At 46.3% G+C, this 23090-nt stretch overlaps 1 protein-coding gene across 5 annotated transcripts in view; it reads left to right on the top strand.

Annotated features, from left to right (window-relative positions):
- Window positions 1-20570, top strand: part of LOC117868192 (lethal(3)malignant brain tumor-like protein 4) — a 77769-nt gene extending 57199 nt beyond the window's left edge. For 4 of the 5 annotated variants that reach the window (XM_034753927.1, XM_034753924.1, XM_034753928.1 and 1 more), the window contains 3 exons: window positions 1707-1873; window positions 11024-11086; window positions 15884-20570. In XM_034753927.1, the coding sequence (XP_034609818.1) occupies window positions 1707-1873; window positions 11024-11086; window positions 15884-16012 (359 nt within the window). In that variant the 3' untranslated portion in view covers window positions 16013-20570. Of the gene's footprint in view, window positions 1-1706; window positions 1874-2753; window positions 3949-11023; window positions 11087-15883 lie in introns of those variants that run through there. The other variant, XM_034753926.1, reaches the window with a different exon arrangement.
- The last annotated feature ends 2520 nt before the right edge of the window (window positions 20571-23090 follow it).

Genomic DNA, 23090 nt, shown 5'->3' with positions numbered 1-23090 from the left:
CCTGGCTGCCCCTACGCGTAGGAGCCAGAGAAGGGACATGCCGCTGCTTCCGGGAGCTGCCTGAGGTAAGCACCGCCCGGAGCCTGCACCCCTGACCACCTCCTCAGTCCCAACCCCCTGCCCTAGCCCTGATCTCCCTCCTGCCCTCTGAGCCCCTCAGCCTCACCCCAGAGCCCACACCCCCAGCTGGAGCCCTCGCCTCCTCCCCCAACCTCCTGGCCCAGTCCGGAGCCCCTTCCCACACCCTGAACTCCTAATTTCTTGCCCCACCCCAGAGCCCTCAGCCCCTCCCACACCCCAACCCCCAATTTCATGAGCATTCATGGCCCGCCATACAATTTCCAAACCCAGATGTGGCCCTTGGGCCAAAAAGTTTGCGCACCCCTGGTCTGACTTGTTCTTATAATCCTCCAAGGATGGGGATTCCGCAAACTCCCTAGGTAACCTGCACTTGTACAGCCCTGCTCTGGGACGTACTTGAGCCGCTAGCTGTGCTGGTGCTACCCAGCTTCACTGCTATTGTTATTGGAGCTAGCTAGATCAAAGCTAGCTTGGGTACGCTTCCCTCTGACTGCAGTGTAGACATACCCTCAGTCCGTTTTCTACCGGAACATCACCAACCGCCACCACAACGAGCACCAATCGGTAGTCTCAGTAGAAAGGCCAATACTGTACCTAAATGGCCCATGGAGTCTGCAGTTCTTTCTCACCCCTATGGGTGGCCCTCCACAATAAGGGTGAAGTACATTGCCAGGGCAATGTGGGGCAAGCTGCACCTCTTCTCTGGATAAAGTCTGCAGGACTTTAATCACAAGAGCCATCCCAGCACTTTTCAGTGGCCCTAGAGGGGTGACAAGGGAAGAAACTGTATCTTTGCTATATGCTTTTATTTTTTGCCAGTAAAGTAGCAAAGCATAATTCTTTATTGCCACATGGTGGCACCATTAACCTTGACCATAATCTTACATGAAGTATTCCAAGGTTTAGAAATGCTTCCCTTTTGTACTGGTGGGGGGAGGAGAGGGGACAGTAAACATTAACCATTATAACCCAGAGGAACGTGTTCTATGTTGTTCCATCCTTTGCATCAGTTCCCATTGTATAACCAGACAAATCCCTTTAGGACCATGACTCTGCACTTATCAAGTGAGCTCATGGGGGCGGGGGAGGGGGGAGGCGGGGGAGTGATTTTTTTTTTTAAGCCTCACTCTCATTTGACAAATGGAGTGCAATATTGGTGTCTGGAGGTAACCTAGAGCATTACTGGCTTTGGAGTCTCTTGTGGGGGAGGGAGTTGGTCCAGGCCATCATCTGGCATGCGTCGCACTGTTACGGGCTGTGAACTGGAATGGTGCCATTTATTTCCAGCCAAAGATGCTGTTACCAGAACTCCTCCACCTTGTCAATAAAACGCTGCAAACATCGTCTGTGTTAGCAGCAGGACGTCATTTTGCCTAGAAACAGCTAACGATCACGTTGCCAGCCTGGCAGCCTTGCTTTTGGTTTTTTCCTTCCCTTCTTTGGGGGCATGCTCAGAGTGCAGTGTGCCATGGAATAGCAGTCTGTGCTCCTGCCCCACCTTTCTCCCCTTTCAAAGTGTTACCACACACACACACACACACACACACACTTTTTTCTTTTTTTTTGGTATTGCTTCAAATTGAGGACTGACTACTGACTCTGACTCCTCTTGTTTCTGTTTCCAGACACAGAATTCACTCTGCAGCAGGCCCTCCATCAGTCTGTCTTCATGCCCTCCCTGTCCTCCAGCCCGACCCACCGCCTCCATCTCTGCTGGGAGCAGCACTGCAGGCTGCTGCCGGAGGTTTCGGGCCTCACTGCCAGGAGCGTGGCCAAATGGACCGTGGAAGAGGTGAGTGCCGTGCATCTGCCTTTTCTGCTTGTTCTGCTTGATGGAATCTCGGGTCACTCCTTTTTTCTCTAGTGCTGATTGGAAGACATCTTTTTTCCTCCCCTCTGTAGGCAGTGGTTTAACTGTTTACTTTGCAGTGATGGCTCATGCAGGGAAATTCCTGACTCAGTCAAAAGTTTTTACCTTGAGCCCCTGAAAAAATTCTGTATTAACCCCCTACTGTCCAACCATGTGTGTTTCCCTGATTATGGATCTGTTTCCCGCCGCTTAGTCCTGACCCTTTTCGTTCTCAGGCCTGAAACAAAATGCTGACAGTGGACGCTGGCTTCCTCTGCTCTGTTCCTCCCCTGACTCTGCCGCTGACTCACTTTACATTGCAGATAAGAGTAAAATTGTGCTGTGCATGCTTGGAGGCCTCCTTCCTTCCTCTCCCTGCCTGTCTCACATGCAGAACCAAACCGGCCACAGTAAGACCTGATTTCTGAGAGGCAGCAGTCGTGCTGTCAGAGATGCATTTTTGCAGTCCTAGCTTACGAGATGCAGTGCTTGTAAATAAGATGTGTCCCCTGCAGTTAGGTGGTCTCTGATAAAGCATGTCTGCTGCTGTGTACTGAGTCGCTCTCCTTGCTTGGACGTCTGGGGCATTGGTTAGAATTGCACCACTAGCTCTGAAGTGTCAGAGACTTGACTCCTGGAGCGTGATGGCTGGCCTGCTCATGCAGGAGGAAACCTGTGGTAATGTGGGTTGTGAGGTGAAAAAGTCTTGCAAAGAAAAAATAAAGTTGGTGACCTTTTTTGCTTCTTTATGATTCATAGAGAGGCTTCACAGATTTTCAAACAAGTGTTTTTTCCCTCCTGCCTTTTACACTGTGAAAATCAGATCTCAACTTGTCTCTTTGTGCTGGTGGATTCGTCAGAAGACTGGAGACTAGAGGGATTAGGACATCATAAGAGACTGTAACCTGAGCAATTGTGACAGGGTGGGTTCCTTAGTCCGATTGTTTAAAACTGAGGGGTTCTCTTTTGGTTTTGTGAAAACTTGTTTGAATTCAATTCACAACTAACTTTCAAGAGACAAATCTCTCTGTAGAAGATTCACCATCCCTGTGTCCTGCTTTTCAGAGCTGAGAAAACTTCCACTTCAGTTTTCCAGTAGATCATCCGGCAAAACCAGGGAGGACAAAAATTGTAACACCTGATACTGCTAATGTGAATAGAACAAGTGGAATGTTATTTTTCTTTTGGACAAAATGTTGAGGCTGTTTCATAAAAGAGCAGAGTGGGGCACAAGCCAAAAAATGTGTCCTTTGTGAGGACAGGGGTGAGGCAGGGGCAGTATAGATGCTGAGCACTGAACATCAGAATACACTAAACTATGCTTGTCTGTGCTACAGTCTTTGCTACATGTTATGACAGGGACCACCAGGGATTTGGAGGAGGAGGTCAGTTACAGCAACACCAGAGACTTTCTAAGGGCTATTGTATTCATTTTGATAGAATATATAGGCCCAAAGAGTTAAAGGTGTTAACATAAACCAGTCACTATCCAACATTAAATGGTGTTAAACTAGGTTCGGGGTTTGGTATTCAGAGACCTCAGCCTGCTTCTTCCCCGGCAAACACTATAAAATTCATGCCAAATGTTAGAAATGTATTCATTGAACCACACAAAAGGAAAAGAATCAAAACGAGGTAAAGAGCCCTGAAACAGAAATTGATTATTTATGCAAAACAAACTTAATCAAAACCTATCAAAGTCCGTTTTTGGAGATAGTGAATATTGGTTAGTCTGGTATTCAGTTAACCAGTCCTTCTGGGTGAGGAAATAAACTTAGTTCTGCTATTTAATTCTGAATTGGGAATGATAGTTGCTTTCCTTCTTCAGACAAAAGAGGCAGACACAGAAGGGAGAGGATAGTGGGGATGGGGGAAATGCAGCTGTTGTTGCTGTTCTCAGGGTACGGGCGCCTGGTCAGTTACAGACAGATATTTTGGGCTGGAAGGTTGGTCATAACAGCCGTTGTTCTGGACCTGGCTCAGCACGCCAGTCAGGGCCAAAGTCTGGTTGGTCTGGTCTGGTCCCTCTCCTTCACTGGCACTTCTCTGGCTGAGCAGAGCTGCAATGGCTGGCTCATCTCCCCGTGCGGGTGCTGTGCAGTACGGTTCATTTCAGGATCAGGTGAAAAGCTTAGAGGGAGAGAGATGGGGGCAGAAAGGGAGCACGTAAGGGAGGGAAAGACCGATCAGGATGTCACCTGTATCAGGTTGGGATCCTCGCTGGTGCAGTAATGATAAACAGGCATCCCCACTGGAGTATCTAGGTCGAGAGTCCCGGCAACAATCCTGCTGCTGCAACTGCACTGATAGTGTAAAATAAATAAATAAATAAATAAAAATTTGCTTTTGTTCCCCCCCCCTCGCCCCTAAAAAGTCTCTTTTAAGAGCTCCAAAAAGATAGTGGGTGTAATAATCCCTCCTCTCATTATTTTGTCCACCAATTAGGCCTCGTTTCTGACACTCCAATTTTGGTTAATTGATTTCTGCTCCTCTTAACACAGTCCTTGGAGTGGTGTCAGTGGATCCTTTCTGTTTAAATGAATGCCGTCTGTCTGCCTCCTTCTCACAGCTTTTCCTAAACAGTTTTATGTAACAGATCATTGTGACACTTCATGAACGTTGACCCACTTTTCACCAGTAGGGCTAACAATTAAAATAGGCCTACTTGGCCTTAATTGTTACACCAGGGCATATCAGCTTTTGTCCTAAGTATCAGTAAAAGGATCCAATCTTGCAGAATTCCTATGGAGTCAATGAGATGCCCATGAAAGAAGCACTTTGAGAACCAGGATGTACAATGTAATATAGACCTGTGAAGAAGATAAAGACAGCAGGACTTCCTGGGTTTTAGTGGGCACGAACTAGAGCTGGTCTCTTGAAACCTGGACTTGTAACACCTTCCTGCCAGGCAGTCGTTGGTCAGTGATTGGTGCCAGATGCCTCTGAACTCTGAAAATTCTCCTTTAGTCTGAAACTAAAGATCTGTTTAATTTACAAAACCCACATTAAAGAAAAATAATTGATTTTAATCTCTAAGGTCTGAGAGCAGCTGAAATGAATGACCAACAGTAATCTGAGACACCCAAGTAAAGGCTTGCTGTCAATAATACTGACCAGTCAAAAAGAGCTGTCATTTGAATGAGGGCTTGTTATTTATTGAACACTTCCTGTTATGTTTTCAAAGAGTAGTTAGATGGTAGGGTTGGGAGGGTCGAGTCCCAGGGATATATTAATATATAACAGAGCTTGAATTGCTCATTAATTAATCCCATATGAGATGTTAATACAGAAGGCTGTGGGAGATTGTCCTTGTGCAAGCTGCATGTGGATTATAAAGCTCTTGTTAATACTAGCTCCTATTTGCATATTTTCACATGGTCTTGTCACTCCTACTTTGATATGTTATTACAGGGAGGCCGCATGCTGGCTTAGACTCCAGCATCCCACTACCTTCAAAATTGTTACCAGGTGTAAGAATAGAATCTATGCAAGAGGGAGTATCAATCAAAGGAAAGGGGTACTTAAGATGCCAGAATTATGGAGACTTCAATATCCTACCTCAAATCTAAGACCTCATTGCAACCCTTATGGAAGAAGCCCTATAGAATTTCATGATATTGAGGATGTGTGACATTCCCCTGGTGTTCTCTGGACCGGTGATCTGCTAGACCACTCCAGTCCTCAACTCTGGGAGCCAGCCTTACCCTGCTCTGCTGTGAGAACCCCCACTCCCGGGCTGTTCACGCACAGCCTCTGGCATGTAAGCTTCTCCCAGCTACATGAGTGGGCACTTTTGGCAAGCCCTACTTGGATTGTGCAACCGAACGACACCAGCCAATATCTCCCGTCCCAGACACAACCTTAGGAACCTCCATCTTGCAGTGTCCAGTTATGCCCACTGGACGCTACAAGCCTATATGAGTTCATCAATTTAACAAAGAAATTGATATGTACCAGGCTTGTTATCCCAAGGGGAGACTCTGACACACTTCAAACAAAACGCACTGCTTCAAGTAGAATAAACAAACAAATTTATTAACTACAAACAATAGATTTTAAGTGATAAGTCAAAGCACAAGTCAGATTTGGTCAAATGAAATAAAAGCAAAACGTTTTCTAAACTGACCTTAACACTTTCATTGCCCTTACAAACTTAGATGTTTCTGACCACAGGCTGGCTGGTTACCCTTCAGCCAGGCTCTCCCCTTTGATCAGTGCTTCAGTCGCTTGTAGGGTGACCAGACGTCCTGATTTTATCGGGACTGTCCCGATATTTGCTTCTTTGTCCCGTGTCCCCACCAATGTTTGGTCGGGACACTGGACAAACAAGAAATTTTGCCCTCCGCTCTGGCACTCGCAGCCCTCCGCCCCCTCCTTCCCCCATTGGCTCCCTCCCCAAATCCCCACCCTGGCCCCGCCTCTTTCCCAACCACGCACCATTCCTCCTCCTGCATGGCGGCGCAAGCCTGGAGGGAGGGGGTAGCGGTGCCTGGATCCTGGAGCTGGTGAGTCAGCTCCGGCACCCAGGCACCGGGCAGGCAAAGGGGGGCTGGCAAGGGAGGGAGACGGGGGGGCTCAGCTCTGAGCCCCACGCCGTGCCAGAGGGCTCCTGCCCGGGCCACTGCACACCGGGGCCGGGAGCGCAGCCTGGAGGCTGCTCCAGCCCTGCAGCCCATGGAGCAGCGCGGTGGGTCCAGGCGGGGGCAGTGCAGAGCGGGCAGGGGCCGGGTGGGCGGCGCAGGGGCATGGGCCGAATCCCCGCTGCTGCTGGGGAGCCCCGCGCCTCTCCCTCCCGCTTGTGGCTGCGGCTCCTTTCCGGCGGGAGGGAGACTAGGCGCAGGGGACGCATGCCGCATGTGGCCGGGGCGGCAGGAGGCGCGTCCCACCGGGAAGGAGCCGCAGCCGCAAGCGGGAGGTAGAGGCACGGGGCTCCCCGGCAGCAGCAGGGATTCAGCCCGCGCCGCCCACCCGGACCCTGCCCCCTCCGCGCTGCCCCCAACCGGACCCACCGCGCACCGCATACCGCATATGCCCGTGGCGGGCCAGGGGGTGGGAGGCGCAGTGAGGAGGGCAGCGGGCGCGGCCGGGGCCTGCTAATGTCCCTGGCCCCTTTGAAACTCCTTTTTTTTCTTTGGCTCCACCCCCCCCCTTTTTTTTCCCCCCCCCCCCTCCCTACCCCCGCTTGCGTCCCGATATTTTATAGCGCTGATGTGGTCACCCTAGTCGCTTGGTAGTGGTGTCTGTAGATGGAGGTGGAAGAGAGGGGAAGAGCATGGCAAACGTCTCTCCCTTTTATCATGTTCTTTCTTCCCTCTTGGCGTTGCCCCCGCCCCCCTTCAGAGTCAGGTGAGCATTATTACCTCATTGCAGTCCCAAACTGACCAAGGCTTGTTTACACTGGCATGTTTTGTCGCCAAAAACTGCCTTTTGGCGACAAAACAGCAAAAGCGTACACACTACGATGGGACTTTTGTCTCGAAAAATGCCCAGTTTTGGCGACAAAAAACTTCCACCCCACGAGAGACTTTTTTGTTTTTTCCCCTCCCTTTATTGTCGACACAGAGCCAGTGTAAACACTGCTGATGGTTTCGTCCACAGAACTGGCTTCCACCAGTATCCCACAATGCCTGCCCTGATTGCCTTGCTCAGTGTTTTGATCTCTGCTGCCCTGCAGGCATGCGCCCCTCCCTTTTCAAAGCTCCGGGAAGGATCTGTGCGCGGCTCCCTTTGGGGAACAAACCGAGCAAATCATTGGAATGCTCCTGTTCTGCCCGGCACTAGGAACGCAGCAGCAGGCCGACTGCTGTCATGGGGGAGGGGGACAGGCTGCTCTGCCGTTCCTCAGCACGGAGAGCTCACAGAGCTACTCATTATGCTGCTTTCGGCAGCTGAGGGGGCTGTGGGAGAACTCATGCAGCGATCAGCTCTTCCTTCCCACAACACTGCACTGTGGGATACGTCCCCACGGTGCATTGCTCACCCTGTCGACGATGGTGTCCCCAGTGTGGACATGATCTGTTGACAGAGGGAGCAAGTGTGAACTCCCTTTGGTGATTTTTGTTTTGTCGACTTTTGGGGGGCGACATAAGTTTTGTCACAAAACTTGGTAGTGTAGACAAGCCCCAAGGGAAGGGGGGTGACTCACTTGAGAGTCCAGCAGATCCTTTGTTGCTGCCTAGGCCAGTGTCCTTTGTTCCTGTGAGGCTGGGCTGGGTTTGTCCCATCCATGCCCTGATGAGGTGTGAACTGCCCCTCTGCTCCTGAAGAGTTTTTGCCTGGGCTTGTTTTAAGCCACGAGGACACATTTTTCAGCCTCATAACTATATACATGAAATTACAACCTATAACATTACTATAACAACACTGCTCAGTGCATCATGAGCCTTCCGAAGACACCCGACATGACAAACTTTGCACTGGACACCACACAATCATATTATAAGGATGAACATGGGGGTGCAGGGTGTTCCCCCGAGGTACAGAGCATCACAGGATGTTTTCTAGAAATTACTCTAAAACCTATGGATCAGATCTCCTGTTTCCCTCCCCAGCATGCAGAGCCACAGGTGGGGACTTTTCCCATGGGCATCTCTGTCATGTCCTCGCAGAGATCACCACACAGCATGTGGGGGGCTCTGTGGCTTTCCCTGTGGGAAGGGCAGGTTGTGGTTTACCATCCCACAGGAAAAGCCCTAAAGCCCACCCACAAATCTGATAATCCCTGGAGATCTGCAGGAGGCCAGAGGTATCCTCTATCTCCAAATCAACTCTGGTCACTGACAGCCCCCACTGGGTCCCTGGCACCGTAGCTTCCCCCTAGTCTCATTCTTGGCCATACATCATTGCTTCCCTTGCTCCCTACTCCCATGCAGCCGCGGACAGTGCAGAGCACCCTCTGATGGGCCAGAGGTTGGGGAACGATGTTGGCATGAAGCACCTGGGCCCTTCTTCCTCATGGAGGTGGAGAGTTCTATCTGAGGAGGATCCCCATCCATATGTGGATGGAGTGCTAATGCATGACCAGGCGTAGGATCTTAGACAATGAGTCTTTGAACCTCCTATTACTGTATTCTAACAGATCTCACAGCATGTGATTCAGGCAGGTTTCCCTACCCCACCAGTATCCAGGATCTGGTTCCCGTTCCAGGGAGCTGCTCTCTTGCAGTTCTTCTCTGCCCCCTGACAGTCACCTAACAGCTGACTTTTATTATGTTCAGGGGTAGCCACTTGATTAACCCTAGCTCCCGTTCCCAGTTTGTCTGCTAGCCCCTTAAACATCTGTTTTCTTAAAGGGCCCATGTCATGGAACAGGGTTGGCTGGCTCTGGCCCCCACTGCCCTTTAAAGCAGGAGACAGACCACCCTGTTACGTGTACTAGAACATGTAGGAGACATTTTTCTATTAAATTCTGTAGCACAATTCAGAAACCTATGGAAAGGTCTTCATTTTTGTTTAAATTCTACAGGACTTTTCCATAGGGGAAACCAAGGAGAAATTACCTTTGCAAACAACCTAGGCTGCTGGATTCACATCTCACCATTCAGAAACCCCAGATTTCCGATTTGTATAAAGTTACCATTTTTTATGTGGATCCCCTGAAACAGAGTTCTCCCTGCTGGCCCGGCAATAGTAGTTAAACCCTGGGCCTGATCCTAAATGGGGCTGGGCACCTACAGTTCCAATGAAATCAATGGGAGTTTTCTGTAAACAGAAGGAACCCTGTTTGCTTCGTTTCTTTATAGTTTCATGGGAGTGAGAGAGAAGAATTAATGTTTGCTAAATTCAGAAACAGTAGAATCAGTAGGAGAAGGCATTTTGTATCTCTCTTTTTTTTTTTTTTTTTTTAGGAGAGGATGAGGTTGGACAATCAGGAGTTAAAAAGGAGAGAGGAAATAGGATTTGACAGTGTCCCTTTTAAGGCTTGTCCATTTGTATTGGTGGGAGAAATATCACATCTATACCAACTCAAGTGAACATGCCTTCTGAAATAGAGCTATTCCCTGCAGGAAACATCCAATTAGGAAGAGCTGTTTGAACAGATTATGCTTTGATATACAAATCTTCCATGAACCATGGAAGTTAGAGACTGAAACAACACACATAAAGTCATCTAGTCTATTTCTTCTTCTCTCTCATCCCCGATATAGTGCACCGTGTAGTCCAGTTTTAAATAACCTAACTCATGGGGCTTTCACCACATCCCTGGGGAGACTATTCCACAGTCGAACACATCTCACCATTAGAAAGTTTTTCCTGCTACCAGGGCCGGCTCCAGGCACCAGCCCAGCAAGCAGGTGCTTGGGGCGGCCAAGGGGAAGGGGCGGCACCTCGGGCAATTCAGCGGCGGGTCCCTCGATCCCTCTCAGAGGGAAGGACCTGCTGCCGAATTGCCGCTGAAGAAGAAAGTGGCACGGTGGAGCTGCCGCCGATCTCATTGGCGGCTTTTTTCTTTTTTTTTTTTTCCCTGCTGCTTGGGGCGGCAAAAGACCTGGAGCCGGCCCTGCCTGCTACTCAACTCAAAATTCACTTTTCCTCATTTAATCCCATTGGTCCTAGTTATACTCCCTTGCTTCACCATAACCGAATGGTAGTTCCTTTCTCTCGCTAGTGCTTCCACTTCTCACATGTGTGTAAACTATTGTTCCCCTTCCTCCGGCAAGCCAGACATATTTAGTAGTCTAAATCTTGCCTCTTAAAGGGACGCTGTCAACTCATTTAAATTAGCTTAATTTCCAAAAGTTCCATTTTTTGACAGCGCTCCCTTTAAATCGTACCTCCTGGTTCATTGATTGATTAATTTGTAAATCCTTAAAAATAATGTCAATGTTTGTAAGGGCTTTTTCAGCAGGGGAGAAACTGGCTGACTCTCCATGGGAGAGCGTGGAATTACTATGAGCACCATGCTGTCAGATGCACAGAGGAGACAAACTGAAAAAGAGACTTTTGTTCTCCTCACTTTCAGCTATAGACAATTCAGATATCTTTTGTAACTAGAATAGGTAGAACATATTAAGATGGAAATATGGTTTCTGAGTTGATGGTGTCCCATTAATCTCTCTGTGTTAACTGCATTATTTCCACTGTTTATTTTAGGTGGCTAGCTTTGTCCAGCGTTTACCTGGCTGTAAGGAACAAGCTTCAGTATTCAGGGAAGAGGTAAGAAAAGCCTGATTAAGTGTTATTCTGTAGCACTGCCAGCTGTGTGCTCTTGCATTTCTAGTGATTTGGAGTCATGGTGCCTAGCTAAGCTATGATTTCTGCTTATGAAAGAGAATGTGGCACTTCTGGGGAGCTGCAGCATCCTAGTCAAATTCCAGCGCGAGTAAAACTTTAAAACTGGAGGGTGAATTTAAACTTGCAAAGTCTATTTTTCAGGTCCTGTCTTGGACTGTTATGTAGTGAAGTGCACTGCAATGCAATGGAGATCTCATCTGCTCCTTCAAGTGATGGGATATGCCTACAGCTACATTTTAGTTATGGATATTTTTAGTAAAAGTCATGGATAAGTCATGGGCAATAAACAAAAATTTACAGCCTGTGACCTAAGAGTTGGGCCAGGGTTGCTCTCTGGGGGGTGGTCCAGAGGCACCGTGGGTGCTGGGGGATGTCCCAGGATCCCTGATACTGAGGGGGAGGTGGGCGGTGCACGGCCCGGGACCCTAGGGCTGGCAGACTCTCTACCTGGCTCCACACAGCTCCCTGGAAGCAGCCGGCATGTCCCTGCAGCTCCTAGGGGGAGGGAAGGCCAGGGGGACTCTGCATGCCACCGCCTCCACATGCGCCATCTCCACAGCTCCCATTGGCCGGGAAGCACAGCCAATGGGAGCTGCGGGGTGGTGCCTGCAGGCAGGGGCAGTGCGCAGAGCCTCCTGGCCCCTTTGCTTAGGAGCTGCAGGGACATGCTGGCTGCTCCAGGGAGATCCTCCTCCCCCAGCCTCCCCGAGGTAAGTGCTTCCCCTATTTCAGTCCTGAGCCCCCTCCCACATCCAAACTGCTGCTAATCCAGGGGCTGCCCAGCTCAGGCAGACCCTGGGCCAGCTGTACCAGCCACTGCAGAAGTAACGGAGGTCACGGAAAGTCACGGAATCTGTGATGTCCATGACCTCCATGATAGACATGCAGCCTTAGGTATGTCTGCTTTTGTTAGTGAGGTTGGCAACCTGGGGATTCTCTTAGGGATCGCGGGCTCTTCCTGGATTCCTAGGCAGCAACAACGGATGAGACTTTTTAAAATCTGCAGCTGTTTAGGAAGTTGTAGGCTTTCCTCTTGGATGCAAATCTGGCCACAATTTTCCCTGCCTTTGTCACTCCCAAGTTGGATTACTGCACTGCACTCTACCTGGCCTTTGAACACCACTCAAAAACTTCAGCTACTGCAGAACCTGGCTGTCTGCTTACTCAGCACATTTTCTCTAATGAATCATACCTTTGCTCTCTGAACTCTACTGGCTTCCAATTACATTTCCAGGTGCAACTCAGGGTGTACTTAACACTCCTTTGATCAGCTTGCTTATTCGTGCTTCCCTTTTGTGCCGTCAGTGTGTTGTCTATTTCAATTGTACGTCCTTGAGGATAGGGACTATATCTTCTCTATGTTCTGCAAGGCACTTAGCATGTTCTTGGGTTCCGAATAAATAATAGTACATCGTGCTCACTGTAATGGGCATATTTTTAATAAATCCAGAAATACATAAATGATTGCACCCCTGAGATGGCTGCATTTCAGTGGCAGGCAAATGGAAGTCATGCTCATAGTTCTGTATATTGGTCCATATTTTCATTCTGTAAAACAGTTTGAGGCTTTCAGAAAGTACTGTACCGAAGGTAATATTACAGTGGAACACTGTTTAACTAAATAGAGTGGGGGACATGGAGAGAAATGGGGGACTTTCCAATGTAACTGAGCACAGGGGAAATAACCCGATTCCTGACAAAGTATGTAGATAAATGAGATTCTCCTGGTAAATCTACTAATAAATCCACCATTCAAACTTTTGATATTGTGTAGTTAGAGCTAATTTCATTCCCAGCATAGCCACTTCCTATTTCACCTCTTGTCTCCAGCAGTCCAGAGCCCTGCTAAGCACCAGTCCCTAACCTTGGCATGAAAGGGTTCATGTATTTTCAGACTTGTATTCAAACTAAATTGTCAGGTCAAAATTAAAACCCTTTTAATAAAGGGCTGAGCTTAAGCCAGAATCTGGCAAGTATTCAGGTGTGACTTACAGAACCTCTGAACTCCACTAGAATAGTCCGTTAGCTGTAATCAGGCCTGTAACTGCATTCCGTTTAGGTAAATAAACCCCGTGCAGGCTTTGGGGAGGAGAGGAAGTTGATGCTTTATTTTCTTATTCAGCTATCTTAGCACGAAAGAGAACGAATTGTGCAAAGAATTTTAGAAAGAAGCCAAGCAGGATGGAACAAAGTGACACATAGTATATCATAGGCATTGTTATTACATTTGCGTCTGGGACTAATTCAGCAGTGGTCTCTCTAAAATAAAATGACTTAGAAAGTAACAGGATCAGTGTGAAGCTGTAATAATTGTATCAGACCCAAAATATCATGCTGAAATCTACGACCGCTTTGCAGCACACTTTTTCTTTTAGATCCATTTGGTTTTATTTAAGCAGCTCTCTGTTTATTTCTAGGAATCTCATCACAGCAGTCCTGTACCTGAGCATCTTACAAACATTCATGAATTAAGTTGTGCGACCCCCTAGGAGTTAGGGAGCATTGCTGACATTCCCATGTTACAGTTGCAGATACTGAGGCACAGAAAGGTTAAGTGACTCGCATAAGATCGCGCAGTGTTTTTATGAATAGAGGAATAGAAATAAGATCTGGCTCCCAGTTCATAGAATCCTAGAATCTCAGGGTTGGAAGGGACCTCAGGAAGTCATCTAGTCCAACCCCCCTGCTCAAAGCAGGACCAATCCCCAACTAAATCATCCCAGCCAGGGCTTTGTCAAGCCTGACCTTAAAATCCCCAGTTCTTTGCCTTGCCCACATGACTGTCCAGTGTAATTAGACAGACCCACACTATTCAGCCAATTGTTAAAATCAATAGATTTCCAGTTAGAAAAAAATCCTAGGGATGTAAGAATTGTCATCCTGGATCAGAAATGTGTCATGCCTAGTCCAGGACCCTATTTCTGACATTGGCCAATGCCAGATGCTGCAGAACCCTGTAATGGACATCTGTGGAGTAGTTTGCTGTCGCAGGGTGGTCCCCCAGAGAGTCCTTTCAGGCCTTAATCACAGACCACAACCACTCCAGGTTTCCTTCACCACTGTGCTTTATCATGTTCTTTCAGCAGGCTACAGCCTATAGTGTTTTATTTACATGTACACCTCTACCCCGATAGAACGTGTCCTCGGGAGCCAAAAAATCTTACTGCATTATAGGTGAAACCACGTTATATCGAACTTGCTTTGATCCACCGGAGGGCTGCTTTACCGTGTTATATCCGAATTTGTGTTATATCGGGTCGCCTTGTATCAGGGTAGAGGTGTATTTGCATTCCATAGCCAGCTTCCTTGCAGCCAGTCCTGCCTTCCTTCAGACTCCCTCCTCTCTTGCACTTCCTTCCTATCAGTGTGTACAGTCCCACCTGCTAGGGCTGCTTCCCTTTCCATTAACCCTTCATCTGTAGCTCTACTCAGTTAATTGACACCCTCTGTCAACTACTTGTCGTCCAATTAGGTCCCAGTTAATACCAAATAATATAATACCGGTGGGTATCAGAGTGACAGGATGTTGTTAGACTCAGCACACCTTGTCACACTTGCCTATAACAGAAATGCCTTTCTAGCCTCTATCAGTTAATATTTGGCTTATGCCCTGAAGCACTAGGGGTCTATAGGAATTATAACTTTATCTTTTCTAGGGTAACTGTGAATGTTCTTGTTAATCCATGTAAATGTCTACTCCCTTTTTAAAAAAAAAATTTGCTAAGGTCTGAGACTCAGAGATACCTAGTGGCAGTGAGTTCCACAGCTTAAATCTGTATTTTGTAAAAACATAAGAAGAGGGTTACCTTAATCAGTTTTAAATGTGCTTCCTTTCAGTTTAACTGGATTTCCCTTGCACTTGTATTACGAAGGAGGGTAAATAGGAGCAGACACTTTTATCTTCACAGTACCATGCACTGTTTTATATACCTCTCTTGTTTCTCCTTCCTAAACAAAACAATCTAATTTTGTGCCTTTGAAACTGATTTTTCATGAATCTATTTTGTTTTCTGCTTACGGGGGCAGAATTGTATTTCTGAAAATAATCAAACTTTTAAATCACAGGAAACTGTTTCTCAGCTATGAGATTTCAGCATCTGTGACCAAAGCATTCATGCAAATCTGCAGGTCAAAGATCCCTCGCCTTTAAGTTTTGCCCTGAACAGTTTTAATGGGACTCCAAGAAGCTCTGTATAATGTAGCAGAGTGTTGTATTACTGCAGGCCATGATTTGTGTGGTTTCTGAATAACATCCTACTGGAGATTTGCTTTCCATGATTTTTCCGGATTTTTAGAGAGTCGGGTGTATGATTTTACTTTCTGACTAGTTTATAGGATCTTTGATTGCATCTGGATTTTAAAATAGAAGTAATCCTTAGGCCACAATATAGTTCCTAACGGACATAACCCACCATCATAACAGCCACTAACTGCACCCTTGTCAGTAGTCTCAGCATAGGCGCTTTCACTTCCAGAGATGATCCCTCTACATTAGGATTGAGTCATGTTGAAAAGGGCAGCATGTGCGGGAAGCTTACCTTATGCGTGTCTATCTGTGGATAAATACAGGAGTTCAAGGCTCAAGGCCTGTCACTCTGCTTTCCTTCTTCAGCACCTAATACATTATTTTTATGTTAGTTGAAAGCCGGGAGCTGGGGAGGGAATCATGGAAGTTTCCTGGCAGTAATCTTCATTTCGTACTGTTTCTCCGTCCTACAGCAGATAGACGGTGAAGCCTTCCTCCTCCTGAACCAGGCGGATATAGTTAAAATACTGAGCATTAAGCTTGGCCCTGCACTGAAAATCTACAATGCCATCCTCATGTTCAAATCCGCAGAAGAAGACTGAGGAGATCCCTCTGATGCAGGCCGAGAGGGGACAAAGAGGAACAGGGGGAACGCATCAGCAACCGAGTGCTTGGTGCCTGCTTTACGCAGTGCTGGATAGACTGACCGGAACATTTGTAAGCAGGGCCTGATCATGTTTCAGACTGACTTAAAGTGAAACCCGTTGAAAGGATATCGAAGATGTAAAAATCCTGCCCCAGCCTGGGATGGGGGTGCTGTCACTTCCAGGAAGAGGAGATGATTCTATTTTCTAATTGAATTTGGTTTTGGTATATTGATCTCTTTTTAAGATCTAGAAGAAACCTCCCATTATAAGGGGAATCCAGGGTGATATTATTAGAGGAGCTGCTATCTCGAGCAAATCCCTCTGAGCAAAATGACTGTTCTGCCTAACGATAGTGCCTGAAAGAGTCTGAATGATCACCAGCGTGTTCAATATGTTCTGGGTGTTTAAAACTTGAGGGGGACAGTAGGAGAACAAAGGGGGGCGGGTTGCACTTCAAAGCAATGCACTTGAATTCCTCACCACTAGGAATCAACTGCTGGCCTTTTCTAGACTGGTTTTAAAATCCCACAGTTCGTCTTTTTGGTCTTGGCTGTTAAGTACTCTCAGCTAATGAGATGCCTGCAGATCAACAGAACCGCAGCATTGGGGGTCAAAACGGCTCCATCCCAGAGATGGTTTACATTATTTTTGGAGAGAGCTCTAAGATAGACCAGTGATTGGAAGAAGTTCTCTTTTAAGACAGGCAGTGGTTGGGCAGAGATCTCCACTGAAGGAGTGGACACGCTAAAGGTATTTAGAAGAATGATCCTAGCTCATGCATTCCCACGAGGGATAGTTTGGACTATTGTCATCTCTATACCATGGAGATCTTACTGAGAAATGACATGATAAAGAGCATTCATGAATTTGGTGGTCTCATTAAGACCCTCACCACCTTAAGAGCAGCACCATGTTTAAACAATCATGTTTAAACCCAGTTGTAGCTAGCATGGCTCTCCTCCCATTGTGAACAGGACCCCCTAAAAACATTTGCTTTAGTTTTTAAACAGCAGGCACTGTGTTGAATAACTAAAGCTTGTCATGACACTGCCATGTCAGAGTTCCTCGGAGCGTTCCAGCATCGCTGCAGGCAGAATTGGCAGAGAAGGCTCTTTGGATGAGGCTGAGGATTTGAATGGAAAGGGAAAAGTGCCTTTTGCATGCAGGGGCGAGAAGAGGCTTCTGCCGAGAGAGAATGGGAACAGAGCGAGGCAGCCACCTCTGCTTAAAATTCCCTACCCCCAATTTGCCAATGGCACCAGACATTCTGAGCATATTTGGGGAAGGCAGAGGTTCAAATAAGGGAACTAGTTTGTCCAGAATGAGACAGGTAGCAATCGTATTGGGGGGGGACAAAGTGTGTAGCTATGTCCTTGTGCAATACATAACAATCCACACACTTTGGTACCAATAAAGTACTGGCAATATTTCCTGCTCTTCCAAAAGTCACAGTGTCATTTTTACAGGCAGAAGGCCCCTTGTGTGATGCCCAATATGTGACAATTACACACAATTATTAATACACTGAAAACTCCTTTCAGTATAGCAACACCTGGGGGAAGTGATCACTTCTTCCATCCCCAAGAGCTCTCTTCTGTGTCCTCCCATGCCTTGGACCATTGTGGCTTCATCCCTGGCCAACCTGTTCACTGGGTAGTTGTATATCGGAAATCGGCTTGGGGATTTTGTGTGCATGTGGGAGAAGGGGGTGGTCAGAGGGATCCTCAGGAGGTTGGACAGTCAAGACCAATGCTGGATGAATTTCCCAGGGGACTGTACGGTGGGACGAGATGAACCACCCTCAGACACCGCCAAAAACCTCCAGCTGTTGTACTTGGAGTCTATATCACCAGTGTCGCTGCCTTTGTCCTAGTCCCACACCTACCGCAACAGCTAAGTTATGAACTACCAACCTCTATTTAAAGGCTTCGTGCACAACTGTGTGACACAGTTATAAGGGAAACTGTTGGTCTTCCAGCCACATCCACGTTCCAACTTTACCTTTCAGCTTCTGATCGCAAGGTCTCCGTAACCTTTGTCAAGTAAAAAGTCCTTTAAAATTGTAAATAGAGCAGAATCCAGACTGCTGAATCAGTTCAGTGTAGGATTAATTTGAGGAGCAATATGTCTCCCAGCTTTCTATTTTTGTATAAGGAGTTAAGGAGTTTAAGCCTTCCACACCGAAGAGTTACTGAAAGTGAGTGGTGGGAGGGAGTCGCTGTGATTAATCTGAAATATTAAATAACAGATGATGTGCTGCATATACCCCTGCAGTAAAGTTTAGTAATTTAATGCAGCTTTATGGTGCTGGGTCAGGTATGCACTTTATAAAATAAGTACATTTCCAATGTGATAACGGGATAATCACCAAAGAGCACGATTTCATTATCCTAGTCTAAGCATACTGGTACTATATAAAGAAATGCTGTGGGGTGACTTAGAATACGGTGGGCTCCTTTTTTATGGTGAAGCTTTTCATTTTATGGTAAACTTCACCCTAAGCAAAGGGTCCCTATCATAGGAATCACAAGTAGCACATCTCATGCACTGATACACTTCCCATTCTAACTGAGGCACAATTACTTAGTGATTAGAGCAGAGGAGTAGAAGGCATCTTGGGTTCAGGTCCTGGTTATTCCACTGACTTGCTTGTGTGATCTTCAGCGAGTCACTTCATCACCGTGCCTCACCAGGATCTGTAAAACCAGGATGCAACTTACCCATCTGTGTAAAGTGCTTTGACATTGTCTGATGAATTGTGCTATGGGAGTGCAGTGTTTTACTATATCTCTGTTCCCAATAAGCAGGTCCTACTGAGTTTCCTGTTTTCCTTCCTTCCCTAAATTGGGACCCTCAGTGGGAACAGCAGATTGGCTCCTGGCAAAAAAGAGAGAAAGAATGAACATTGGTGAAACAAGCCATGAGGATTGCAGTCACTGGAATTATTCAGAGAGAAGTGAGATCTTTAATTTAGGGGCTTCCCAGCCAGCTGCATCAAAGAAGAGAATTTGTACTTGCCTGGAGTTTATTCAAGCAGAACAGTAGCGGTAGCTTCCAGACAGGAAGAAGGAAGGGAACCGTTTAGGGATAGAAGGAGGAGGAATATGCTTCTTGTGCCTATTTTTCTAATCTGGTAACTTTCTTCACAGAATAAGCAAGAACATGTGCATCTGTTATTAGCTCTCTTTTTCTTCCACAGATATATCTATTTTTAATAAAAACAAACAACTTTACAATAACGATTCACGATTTCAAATCTTTTTCCCATCACATTTCCAATAATTTCATTGGAAAGCTAAAAAAATAAAACACTGAAGTTTTACTTCGGCGTGCTTCCCAGCCCAGGTAGATGGACACGCACTAGCTCTGCTCAACCTAGCACGCTTCAAATAGCAGCGTAGCCCGGGGTAGTACAAGCAGCAGCTTGGCGTAGGCCCCCTAAATACAAACCCGCCCAGACCTCAGGGTACAAACTTGGGTGGTTAGTCCTCTGCTCCCCTGCTGTTTTTAGCTGCTTGCTCAGGTGGCGTTAGTGCGTGTCTGTCTGCCCAAGTTGGGACGCACGCTTCCAGCTGCAATGCAAACATATCTTTTGTAAATGCTAGTCAATATTTGTGTCTTTAAGCAAGAGGTCTGAAAGCACATGTTTGAATTATATTTCTTTTGTTAGTTTGAAACCTGCTCTTTAATTTCCTTAAAAGTAGAAAGCAAAAAAATTTGGCTCTTGTCCCTTGGTTTGAGGGTTTTCATGAACGGACCCGTAACATAAGCAAAAAACCAGCAGTCTGCCTGGCTGAATTTCAGTCTCAAAAGACAACAGACATTTAAAAAAACAATCAAAGGATAAATCTATTACTTATCAACACAGCAATAGAAAGCATGACAACTATTAGACATGGATCAGCAAGGCAATTGGAAAGTAGCAGTTCTAAATGATTTTTGTTATATTTGTACAGTATGTTGCAGTCCCATCCCCTTTTTAGAAATCCAAAATGTTCAGGTCTTTTCTTTTTAATCCCTCTTAGCAGGGAGTCTTGTTTTCACATTTCTGTGTCATCACAAATGAACATCCTTGTAAACTGATGGCAGCAAATTTCTGCTCTGGGTAATTAATCGCATTAGAGTTGGACAGAATCAGTCGGCGCCACTAACAGCAAAATCATACAACCAAAGAAAAAGAATTCAGCCCAGGGGATAAGCCAGTTCCGCTGTAGAAGATTTCCTGCCTGCTACTTTTATGCCCTGTTAAGGGAATGATACCACAGAAAGCTTTAAATTTTTTGACATTCTCTCCATCATGTGATGAGCTAGTTTATTTTCAAACTTCTATGACTTGAACTGGAAATATGAGCAAAATGGGGGAATTCACAGTGAGGTTTTCATTTCAGTGTTTGAAAGTTGTTTGCTATTTAATACTTGAACCTTTTATGCTAGTTGCCCCATGTTTGACATTGAGCTACCACTGATGCTTTCTTCTGGAAATGTGAATAAAATTAATATAATTCTTGTTTCAGTGTGTCTGATTCTTCCTGAGTTTGCTGTAATAAGGATCTGGCACACATGGATGTTGGTAAGGAAGTGGGCTTCATTTCTTGCCTGCAGTCATATGAACTGGGTGAGGGGGACAAAGGTGAGAATCTGCTGACTTGAGGAATGTTTTGTGTCCATAACCATACCCATGAAACTGCTTAGAGCCAAAGACAAGTTCCAGTATTTTCGCTTCCAATCTGAGTGTAGTTCAGTTGTGTATTAGTGCTCCAGGCGATCGTCACACAGGTCAGCTCCATACAAATGGGAACTTGTATCAGCTGAGATTTTAGGCTCTTAATCTCAGAATATTTCGGAATTTTTGTTCTTGTGAGAACTTCAACCCCTAAAGTTTCTTTTCTTGCCACTCATCCCAATGCCATTCTGTACTATCCTCAAAAAGCGCTGTGATTGAAGTACCTAATTCGTAACAAATTAGAGATGACATGTTAACATCAGCATGAATCTGTGCAAGGCCTCTTCATTTGAGGATCTTTCTATTTGTACAGTTGTTTCTGCTTCCTTGGGGTCTGGCTGGACTCTGGTCACTTATGTGTCTCACATAACTGGTTTCAGTCAGCCCAGCCTGGCATTCGTTCCTGTTGAGTTTAAAGTTCTCTTCTTTTGATATGTTGCAAACATTATGCAGCGTGGTGGTGTTCACTGTCTTCCCAAATTAGCAGATCAACAATTAGTTCCACCCATCCAGATAGTCAATTCTTGTAGAAGATGCTTTAATGTAGCTCAGGTGCGGAGACAAGCCCAAAGGGAAGTCATTTAAACTTATACCTACTAAAAGGGGAGAGTTGAAAGTGCAGACTTTTGACTTTCTCAGCTGAAGCTGGACCTGCCAAAACCCTTGTCATGCACCCAAAACTAAAAACACTGGCATTTTGAAGTCTAGACGTAACTTCCAGAACTGTTCCTATTGGGGTAAGGAGTCATAGTGTTCGCATTCAATGACTTTATTCAGATATTTTGATCTGCAGTAACTTGGCTTTTTTTTTTTTATTACAGCATCTAGATCAGTCAGTCGGTGTCTGGTGTCTGTCCAGTAACATCTCATTTTGACCCCCCGGGTCAAATTGAGTTTTTGCTTTATTTCGCAGTGCTCTTGTGTTTCTATGCTCTTTTATGCTCTTGGAATTTTACATGCTGCATGTATTTTTGTCAGCACAATGAGCTTGGTATCAATATGTTGTGCTATAACCTTAATGTATCTCATTCCATCAAACACCTTCATCAAAATCTTTGCGAATACCTTTGCCTCCGGTGCTGTAGACAAGCTTTACTCCCATTCACCCAAATGCAGACTGTTCAATTCAAGCGCACATGGAATTTTTTGTCCCATTCGAACTCTGAGTATCTCTTCTTATACAGATGTATGCACATAGCTTAGTTTGTACCTGCTAAATGAAACAAGCTTTGTGTTTGGATTTTAACAAGCTTGTGTTGGATTGGTTGATCGCTAATCAATCTACAGTAAGGATTCTGTATGCCTCTGGCAGTGTTTTGGATTGCAGCCCCAGTGCATGAGGAGTCCTCTTGTTTTAAGCTGAAGATAAAACAGCAGTGTGGGTGATCTGGCCCTATGTGACGTCATCTAGTTATCCTTTCGTATACAATATTACTGCTCTTTTGAACTTCATGTCCAGCACCATACTTCCTCACTGCTTTACAGATCACAGCTAGTGAAGTGGTAGACAAACCTTCTGTCTCTGACTAAAAAAATTTAGACATTCTGCCTGTCCCCAGACTTCTGCCAAGCAGTGCAGTATTTATGCTTCGCTTTGGCAGCCCTGAGCTGACCCTGCTGGGAAATAGTAGATTGCATGAAAGGAGGGATACAGCTGGTTATGAGAGAAAATAATACCCAGATTACTACCCACTAGCCTCCATCTCCAGGGGCCTGGAGAGAACGCCCTTCTTTACAGGAATCCTATCCAGAGACCAAATGAAATGCACTCGATTCGCTGAAACAGCCGGGAGTGGGGACACGAGTTGATGACTCGTTGACTCAGAATTCCGGCTGGGAGTTATGTGTAGAAAGAGCCGGCTTTGATGCTGCTCTTAACTGGAAACATGCGCTCTTGGAATGTGCCATTTTGTGGAGCCTCGCCTGACTTCGATGGACCCTGCTGAATTGGTGAGTAATGTGCTGGTATCCCAGATGCATGATGCTGGCTGAGCCTCACATCTTGGTAGCAGCAGTGCATAGCTGTTACTGTGTGCCTCCTCTGCGCCAGCCTTTGAATTGCCCTCTTTGCTGGCTGAATCCTCCTTTTTCTACCCTACTTAGGCTATGTCTACATTACGCACCTTTTAGCGACACAGCTGTGCTGCTACAGCCATGCCGCTAAAAGATGCACAGTGTAGCTGCTCTTTGTCGGCGGGAGAGCGCTCTCCCGCCCACAAAACAAATTCCACCCTCAATGAACGGCGATAGCTTAGTCGGCAGGAGAGCTCTCCCGCCAACAAAGTGCTGTTCACGTCGGTGCTTTAAGTC

The sequence above is a fragment of the Trachemys scripta genome, chromosome 20 (assembly GCF_013100865.1).
Source record: "Trachemys scripta elegans isolate TJP31775 chromosome 20, CAS_Tse_1.0, whole genome shotgun sequence".
In the NCBI taxonomy this organism is placed as follows: domain Eukaryota; kingdom Metazoa; phylum Chordata; order Testudines; family Emydidae; genus Trachemys; species Trachemys scripta.
This window is presented reverse-complemented; position numbering and strand designations above follow the sequence as displayed.